Source organism: Nicotiana sylvestris, chromosome 6, assembly GCF_000393655.2.
Source record: "Nicotiana sylvestris chromosome 6, ASM39365v2, whole genome shotgun sequence".
In the NCBI taxonomy this organism is placed as follows: domain Eukaryota; kingdom Viridiplantae; phylum Streptophyta; class Magnoliopsida; order Solanales; family Solanaceae; genus Nicotiana; species Nicotiana sylvestris.
The window spans coordinates 206,063,341-206,073,529 of NC_091062.1; the positions used below are offsets into that span (position 1 = coordinate 206,063,341).

A 10,189-nucleotide genomic window follows, 5' to 3' on the forward strand; every position below is an offset into this window, starting at 1 on the left:
ACGTTCAAAGAAACTCTGTTTATCTCAAAAGGAATATTTGAAGAGAGTACTTCAACGTTTTGGCATAGATGACAAGACTAAGCCAGTTAGTACTCCACTTGCTTCCCATTTTAAGCTAAGTACTACTATGTCGCCAATGGATGAAGCTGAACGAGAGTATATGTCAAAGGTACCATACGCAAATGTTGTTGGTAGCTTGATGTATGCAATGGTCTGTACGAGACCTGACATTTCACAAGCTGTTGGAGTTATTAGCAGATATATGCATAATCCAAGAAAGGAGCATTGGCAAGCTGTGAAGTGGATTCTACGATATATTCACAATACTGTAGATGTTGGGTTAGTTTTTGAGCAGGAAGACAATCAGTCTGTAGTTGGATATTGTAACTCAGATTTTGCGGGTGATCTGGACAAACGAATTTCAACTACTGGTTATGTGTTTACTTTTGCAAAGGCACCAGTTAGTTGGAAGTCTACTTTGCAGTCAACAGTTGCTTTGTCTACAACAGAGGCAGAGTACATGGCTATTACAGAGGCTGTGAAGGAGGCAATTTGGCTTCAAGGATTGCTAAAGGAGCTTGGTGTTGAACAAAAAGGTATCACAATTTTTTGTGATAGTCAAAGTGCTATTCAATTAGCGAAGAACCAAGTTTATCATGCAAGGACGAAGCATATTGATGTTCGGTATCATTTCGTACGAGAAATCATAGAAGAAGGAGGAGTCACAGTGAAGAAAATTCATACTACGGAGAATCCTGCTGATATGCTAACTAAGGTGGTGACTGCGATCAAGTTTCAACATTGTTTGGATTTGATCAACATTGTTGAACACTGAAGATTGAAGATGAAGACACAACCAAAATTTGTTATTGAGAGAGAATTGAAAATGTGGAATTTTGCCAAGGTGGAGATTTGTTGAAGTTTGGCAAAATGCCAAAGTCCCACATTGGTTGGGAGTTAAGTTTGGGGGGGATTTTTCCCCTATAAAAGAAGGCCTAATGTTTAGGATTTATACACACCTCTCATTTGTCTTCTCATCTGTTTAAGACATTTGTATCTTCTCTCTTTAGTATTATTTCACTTGTATTTTTGGAGTGGAATAAAATATTGGTTGTGTCCGAGGAGTAGGCAAAATTAGCCGAACCTCGTAAATTCTGGTGTTCCTTTTATTGTTGCTTTATTGTCTTATTTATTATTTGGTGGCTGTCATAATTTTTGGTATAGTAGTTGTGACTTATTCACACTATATACATTTGGCTTCCGCAACAGATTTATGGTGAAGAAGCTTTACATAAAATTCAAGAAGTTCAAAACCATTATTTTGATCTCTTTCAAGAGTATACGAGTAGAGTGGTTGCTTCACATGAGTCATTTCAAGCATCTAGTTCTAATGAAGTTGCTAGTGTTGTTGAGGGTGATCGACCGTCTAGTTTTGATAGGTTTGTCGCTTCGAGTAGCGCGAATGTGGACCCAAGATCGGATTTGGAGTTATATTTAGAAGAAGGTGTGCTACCTCGTACGGCATCACTTGACAGTTTAAGCTGGAGGAAGACAAACGGATTAAAATTTCCTACTTTGCAAAAGATAGCTCGTGACCTTTTAGCCATTCCTGACTCTACCGTTGCTTCAGAATCGGCCTTTAGCACTAGTGGGAGATTGATTATCCTGCATCGTAGTAGACTTCATCCTACTACTTTGGAGGCTTTGATGTGTGCTCGCACTTGGTTATGGAACGAGATAAATGGTAAGTAACTTTTTTAATGACTTACTATGTTAATAGTAGTATTCACTTTCTTATACTATTATACTTTTTTTAGGTTCGAGTTCAAGCATTGATAGAGTTTCATGTCCGACGATGCTTGATGAAGAAGAAGATATAATAGTATAAGAAGGAGGTAGGAGATTTCTGATAAAAATAAGGAAAAATGGAAGATTGAAGCTGGTTTCCCTTGGTGTTCAAAAAGCAGTTGTCTATACTAAGTAGTCTAAGATTATGATTCATGATCCTAACTTTGGTTCAACTATTTTGGAGTTCTCACAATTTGTAATAGACTAATAGATATCTCATATCTTAATACTCTGCTCTTGTAATCATTTTACCATGCTACGGCGCTTTTGATGTCGCCCTGTGATTTTCCAATCAATAGATGGTGCACGAAGCCTGAATGGACCACCAGCATTTTTCCACAAACGATGACTTTTGCAGCTACTCATCCTAATGTGATTTAACTCTTTGACTTATATAGTTATATATTCGTATCTGGAAGTAGTCATACTCCTTTTCTTATTTGTAACGGGAAGTAGACATTTAACGTATAAGTCTTGATATTTGCATGTAGATATCGTAGTTGGCTGAAATTTGCTACGTAACTCAACCTCCATTAACGCTACAATAAAATTTATGAACGTGGTAGTAATATTATTTGCTGCCAAAGGAAAATGCCTAGACATCTCAGAGCAGTGGTCAATTGATATTTGATTAATCAATATTTATAATGAAAGTGACATACACTTCAAGTAGTACAGAGTCTACGTTCTTGCATTAATATTAAAAAGATAGGAGGAAAAGATAACTACATGTAGTAAGTGGAGTTAACATCAACAAAAGAAGAAAAATTGCATAAAATTTATCTAAAAAGAAGAATATATTACATTGGAATGTGGTATCTTTTGATAATTTTCCCAAATTAAAATAATATGCGGGGGGGGGGGTGCGCGGGGCGAGTTGGGCGATTAAAAATAACAAATTTTATTTTGCGGGGCGGGTTGGAGTCTTCGCGGGTTTGCCCCGCACCGTTTGCCATCCCTATCTACAAGTGACGAGAACTTAGCAAGATAGCACTGATATTTCACTGAGGTTTTTGCATAAGATAGATTGTCTGATATGAGGTAAAGGCAATGTACCTTTGGAGGATGTGTAACATAATCTTTCATCCAAATAGGCTGTTTGGATTCTCTAGTTGTCTTTCTTCTTTCATCAACAACAAGAATGCTAGTCTCTGCTGCAGGAATTTGATCCAAATCTTTCTCCAACTCTACATTTTCAACACCTTGCTTGTGCCCCAATTCCTCACTTATATCATCTTGTTCATGCTCGACTTCAATGAAGGGATGTTCTTTTGTCTCGGCAAGTGTAGGTACTCGAACCTACTGCATATATGATGTGTGTGTTGTCTCTATTGGTGTCAAGGGATTATCAGCACATAGATGCCTTGGCACAACACTTGGAAGGCACATCTTTGGAGGAGACTTTTGTTTGGAAGGGAAGATTGTCTCTTTGAACACCACCATTCCTGCTTACAAAAAATAGATTAGAAGACAAATCCAGTAATATATAGCCCTTTTTGGTTTGTGAAAAACCAAGAAGTACTGTTGCATTAGCCTTTTGTGCAAACTTGTCTCCCTTGACCAACCTTGTAGAATAACACAAATAGTCTAGAACTTCGATGTGTCCAAGAGTTGGTTTCTTATGATATAACATCTCATAGGGAAACTTACCATTCAAAACTCTAGAAGGTAGTCTATTTATCAAATAGATTATTGTTTGCACACATATACCCTAGTACCTTATAGGACACTTGCCTAAAACTTCAAGGCCTTTGCCATATCTAGGATATGCATATGCTTCTTTTCCACAACTTCATTCTGTTGTGGACTATATAGGCAACTACTCTGATGTATTATCCCAAAATTATATAACAATGTATTACATTGAGAGTTAAAGAACTATGTTCCATTGTCGGATCTTATCACCTTAATCTTAGTCCCAAACTGATTTTTAACAATGGCCAAAAACTGCTTTAGAATAACTATAACTTCTGACTTTAATTGCAAAAGATAAATTCATGTGTATCTAGTATTGTCATCCACAAAAGTTAAGCAGTAATGCTTTCTGTCGAAAGTAGGCACTTTATAGGGTCCCCAAAGGTCTAGATATACAAGATTCAATGGCAAAACAGCTCTAGAACTACTTGTTTGCAACTAATTTTTAACATATGAAAAATAAACTGCAATCACAAAATACGAGAAAAATATTTTTAGTAATCAATTGCGAGTACAATTCTGTTTCTCCCTTGATTCTTATCTCTTAATTATCTCCGTGATTCGAGGGTTGAAGCAACGTATTTCTCGAATGTAGGATGGGCAGACCTCCTGGATATATATTTGATCTCCAGCTTCTTGAATTATTTGATTCTCAAGAAGTATTCGGCCATATTTTGATCTCTTTGTGAATATCCCAAGAGTTTATGGGAATTTTGAGACCGTCTTTGAAGGATACATGTAGCCTTTTTATACGCATAAATTAGGGTTTGGGTGAAGTAACCACCAAGTAACCCTAATAGACTCTTAATATTCCAAGAGTTATCTTAAAAATAGGACTCATCTTGATCTGTTAAAATTTTAGTGTCTACACTACTGATTGGAAATTGTAATCTAGACTGCTTTGCTAGTGGACATACACGGAAATCATTTTGTATAGTGCTACTAACTTTATTCCTTAAGTGTTCTTTATGCTTCATAGTTGTAACAGATGGGTGACCCAACCTCATGTGCCATAGATTGCCTTCTTCACTGTAATTGCTTACTACAACAACTCTTATTCTAGCAAGTCTGTTTGCATCTGAATTCTCCTTAAGAATGTATATGCCTCATCTCTCTCTACCAATCCCTTTCACCATGTCACTGTAAAGATCCTGAAATACACAGAAATCAGAAAAAATATGGCAGCACAAAAAAGCTCTTTGGTCAGATTTGATATTGACAGTAGATTGAACCTAAAGTTAGACGTATATAAAACATTCTAAACAACATCTTTGTCAAACAAGTTTACATTAATAACGTGTGTGATATCAGTTACTTCCCCTATTGGTAGGTGCACTTTATTAATCTTAGAACCTTGTAACATTTTTAAACTACCAGCAATATGATGAGTAGTACTAGAATCTATGATCCATTCCTTTGGTGTATTCTCAGACATCTACCAAGTGACAATACCTGCAAAGTTAGCATGATTCTCCTTTGTACAATTGGCCTGGTTCTCTCCTGATTTTTTGTTCAACAGCTCCAAAATTTGCTTATATTGCTCATCAGTAAAAAAAATAGCGGCCTTTGTGTTCAGATGTTCCTTGATTAGTTCTAGCTCGTTGCAATGAAGAAGATCATTCAACACTGTTGAATGTTGCAAGAGGCTCTCTTCTCCAGCCATCCGAGTTTCCTGCCCCAAATTTCTTCTTAGGCTTGAAATTCATAGGATAACTAATGATTTTATAGCAATTTTCTTTTGTGTGACCCTTCATCCCACAATGTTCACATTGAAGAAATTATTTTTTTCCTTTAAATCCTTCGATTCTTTAAGATAGCATAGCCATAGGATCCATTTTATTTGATAGAACAGTAGCTCCAACAGATTGTTAGCTTTCATCTTGAATTATCGTCGCATAAGCTTGATTGAGATTAGGCGTATTAGTCTTCATAAGGATCTATCGCCTTGATTGATCATAGGAATCATTGAGGCCGCTCAGAAATTGCATAACTCTTTGTTGATGCATTTAATCCACGTGATCCCTTCATTTTGGATAGCCACAATCAGAAAAAGGCACCAATACATCATATTCAGGCCAAAGTTTCTTTAACCGTGAAAAATATACCGAAACAGAGTTAGTGACATGTGATAAGGTCGCAATTTCCCTGTGTAATTGAAAAATTCGCACTCGATTGACTTTGTAAAATCTCTCTCGCAAGTCTTCCCAAACGAGGTGAACATCTGATGCATAGACAATTCCTCCAAGGAGTTCTGCCGAAACATTGTTCATTATCCATGAAAGAACGATCGCATTACAAGTTTCTCATTGCTCCAGCAAGTCACCTGTGTACGAGTCTCTCTTACACTTTCCTGTGATGAATCTTAACTTCTTCTTCCCCATAAGTGTAATCCGCATTGACCAGCTCCATAGACCGTAATTCTCTGATCTTGTGAGCATAATAGGAATAATTACTGGACTAGGAGTGTAAAACGGACCAATATATAGAAGATAAGTGTGGTCGATCACAGTTTCTTCCACTGACGAGGAAGTAGATGTATCGCCCATTATTGAAGAGAACAAGCTTCGAAGTTACTGTGAACAAACAAAGCAGAGAACAAATCTAATCAGAGGTTAGATCGCGTGAGATTCCAGTATCTCCTGCTCTGCTACCATGAAAAAACTTGCTTCACAGTTGAGAAGCTCGATTGAGTAACAATGGCGGAAATTTCTAGGGAGAAGGGAAAAATATTTTCTAAAAAAGGAAATGATATCTCATACTTATTATTGAGCATTTGTGTATTTATATACATGTGTCATCTTAACAAACTAATACGTGCACTAACAATACTAATAACCAACTAACGATAAATTACAACTGACTCTTGTACAGCTGGATATGAGCTAGACATCTAGATATACACGACATCTAGATATACACCATCAGCTTCACATATGCCAATATTGTGTCAATTAATTAGACTCAGACTTAGTCAATCAATTATGCTTCAATCCTAAATTAGTTGTAATTAACCATATGAGTTCATTCTATCCATTTTGAAGGTGGAGAGGATATGATGGATATGGAAAGCAATAATGATGCCTCATCTGATCATATCGTGGGATTTTGGTTGCAAAGAATTTCAAGGGTTTCCCTTGATTTCTGGTCAATCATGTCCGTTCGTTATTAGTTCAATCCTGTAAAATTCACCCTATTTAACCAACAATTATCCCCATTCCCTCTCACTTCTTGCATGATCTTCTTTTTCCTTTGAAATTAAGACAAAATACATAGAGCCTGAAATTTTTGGAAAGAAAAAAAATTGGATGAGAAAGCAGTAGATGTTTATGTACAAATTCAATGCAAAACTGGGTAACGTTGCTCTATAAGGCAATTCAGTAACATCATTATATACTACAAAAAGGAAAATAAAAAGGCTCGTGGTAATATTTAACTGTAGATCGCATATTGTATCAGCGACCTATTTGTTTAAATTTTGCCCCACTTGTCCTAGAGGCTGGATTGGCAACACCCACTTCAGGTGGCATATTCTCATCAAAATCATACTGCTTAGGGGTGGTAGGGTGCATAAGAATAATGCTAAATATGGTATATTAATTATACTGACATATTTCTTATTCATTATTTGGTTTGATGTATTAAAACATTACAAAATTTCTAAAAGAATTATTTGTTTACAAACATGCACTCAAAATCATTCCATCACTCTATCTTTTTAAAGAAAAATATGTTGAGGAATATTTTTATATGAAAAAAGTTTTAAAAAAAATTATTTGATTTGTCTACCCATATTGTAGTATAGAACTGAATATTTATTTACAAAAAATAAAATATGCTAAATATTTATTTATTTACTAGGGATATAATTTTATTCTCACTATTTGGATTATTTCAAACTTGCATTAATATAATAACATATTTAATTAAGCATAAATTTTGAAGGACAATTTTGCCTTTAACTAAGCTAATGCATGCATTAAAATCCATTGCATTGTTAATACCATGGTTTTCTATGCATTAGTTATGCGTAGGATAATACCAAATATGGTGTATAACTAATGCATAGGTTCAAAATGCGTACCAAACAAGGCATTATTAATACACAAAGCTAATGCATGCATTATTTTATTTAATGCATCCTACCAAACGACTCCTTACTGTTTAAAAGAGTATTTGGCTAAGCTTATAAGCTAGTCAAATTGGTTTATAAGCATTTTTGGCTTATCTACGCTTTTGGTAAATACCCAAAGTGCTTAAAGCTAAAATCAGCCATAAGTCATAAGCTGATCACCCCCAATTTATGGTTTTTAGCTTATAAGCACTTTTATTTTGACCAAGGCTTTATTAGTTTATCCTTAATAATATTTTTTAATTCACAAAATAGTTTTTCCAAAATAAATTTTTTAACTTTCTTTTCATTCCATGTTCGTTGTTCATCATTTTATTTACAAAGAAACTTTTTAATTTATTTGTAAAAATTTTAAGGATATTTTCATTTTAATAAAATAATAACTTATCAGTACTTTTCTACCAAATACATCAACTGCTTATTATCAGTTTCAACACGTCTATCCAAACACGTAAATGCTTATTTAAATAATCAGTTTTAGCACTTAAGAATGTTTTTCAGTACTTCAAGCTTATCAGCTATTTACTATCAGCTAATCCAAAAGGGTTCTAGATTTGGTGCTTATGGTTAGGGCTGTTCAAAGCCAAACCGAAATCGTTAATCGAACCGAACCAATGACTTATTGGCCTATTGGTATCGGATTATCGGGATAATGGATGGGGAACGGATTGAGATTTTATAATTAGCGGCTTAACGGTTTGGGGGCAGATTACTCAATTTTCTTATCGGGAAACCGTTAATCTGTTAAGAATTTTTATATTTACAATTTTACCGTTATATTAACAGCTTAACCTATTGTCTAGTTTTATGTCATTTTTGTCCGTCTGCTTTTCTGGAATAACGAATGTCCTTTTTTCTTGTGAAGAATGAATGTGAATGTTTGATTGATTATGAATGAATGTCCTTTTGAAAGTTTGACTGATTACTGAACTAATGTGCTTTTCTGGTTTTCCAAATATGGCTAATATATGTATGATAATATGTGTAATCTTGGTATTGATGAAATGCGATGTATGTGTAATTGAGAATGCCTAGAATGTGCATGTGTTATGCATTTTGCGTATATTTGGGGTGTGTAAACTGTAAAGTGAAGGTGTGAGAATATAAGGACGAAATGAATATATGTTGGTTAATATGTGTATGACAGTATGTGTAGTCTTGGTATTGATTGAATGATTGTTCAAAAAAAATTTATTTGGTTTAGTCGATAAGTCGTCCAATAACCGTACGATAATTGTTAATCTAATACCAATCCACCCGTTGTCTTATTGAATGGCTAGCGGATTACTATATTTATAATCCGATAATCGTAAACCGAACCGTTAAGTATAATTATTTGCCCAATCCGCCCGATAAGCACCCCTACTTATGACTAATAGGAGCCCAACTTGAGGCAGCCTTGTGGCTGTGGGAGCAATTATTCCTGAAGAATAATGAACATATGGGCTATATATGAGAACAAATCCGATTTTGATGGTCAAAATGTCTGTTGATGTCATGGCTCCGTTTCGAAAACATTTTGGATGACATCATCCAGCAAGCAAAACTATTTCAAAGGTGCAAGCAATACTTTGCTTTTCCTAAGTAACATATATAACAACTCAAATAATTGGACACCTCCATTCTAGAGGTCACATCTCAGTAAAAACTTTCTACCAGGTGCTTACCCCAAATCATAATATTAATTTACCATGATTAAGTTATAGATTGAGGTGAAAATATACAATAATAAATTATGCTTCAGTGATAATTATGTTTATGAAAATGTGTGTCATATATTTATTTGTTTGGTATAAACACTCATATGAATAGATATTTACCGGTAACATGTTATAACTTGAAGCTAATTTATAAGTTTGGAAGAGAGATTAGGTCACGTCTTGGTAAGTAGAACCTTTTTTGGACCAACATAGCCATATACTATATACTAACAATTTGCATGCAAGACTTTTATTCAAACAGGTGTAATATCACAATTCGAAAGATAGAATCGCAAGTCTAAATTTTGTTGCACTCTTTAGTTAATCACATAGATTTTCTTTCTCCAGTTAACTATAGTTAAAAAGAAAAAAAGATTGCAATTTCCTATACTTATTATTCATTACGAGCCCACTCAATATATTATAGCTTTCATTTTCTAGCATTTTGCTGAGGTAGAGGATCATCAAAGGTGATGTCATTCTGGTACTGCCTTCTGGCAAATGACATTCTGATACAGTCTTTTGATACATTGAAAATTTTAATATAAAAGTATGACTATTATATTATAAACCAAGAAAATCAAATATGAGATTGTATTTATCTCATATTTGATTATCTGTATTAACTAATTTTAGGATAAATTTTACGCTAACATGGTAGAATTAGTTATCGCATATCGTAGGTGGGATAGCTAATCCTATGATATCTTGGTTTATCCCACTATTATATCAAATGACCCCTAAGTATGTTTAAAAAGGACTAGGATATCGAGTCTGAATTGAGACAATAAATTAAATAATTTGATATATATATATA

The 10,189-nt window shown here is 34.5% G+C and overlaps 1 protein-coding gene across 1 annotated transcript; it reads left to right on the forward strand.

The window, feature by feature from the left end:
- Positions 1-262: 262 nt before the first annotated feature.
- LOC104220333 (zinc finger BED domain-containing protein DAYSLEEPER-like) lies at positions 263-1,888 on the forward strand. The gene is made up of 3 exons (XM_070149894.1): positions 263-370; positions 1,270-1,744; positions 1,818-1,888. Exons 1-3 carry the CDS (start codon positions 263-265, stop codon positions 1,886-1,888), a joined length of 654 nt encoding a protein of 217 aa, XP_070005995.1.
- The last annotated feature ends 8,301 nt before the right edge of the window (positions 1,889-10,189 follow it).

Coding starts and splice junctions, on each gene's coding strand:
- LOC104220333 (XM_070149894.1), top strand. CDS start 263: ATGCATAATCCAAGAAAGGAGCATTGGCAAGCTGTGAAGTGGATTCTA. Junction 371..1,269: donor AGCAGGAAGACAATCAGTCT/GTAGTTGGATAT, acceptor CTTCCGCAACAG/ATTTATGGTGAAGAAGCTTT. Junction 1,745..1,817: donor GTTATGGAACGAGATAAATG/GTAAGTAACTTT, acceptor TACTTTTTTTAG/GTTCGAGTTCAAGCATTGAT.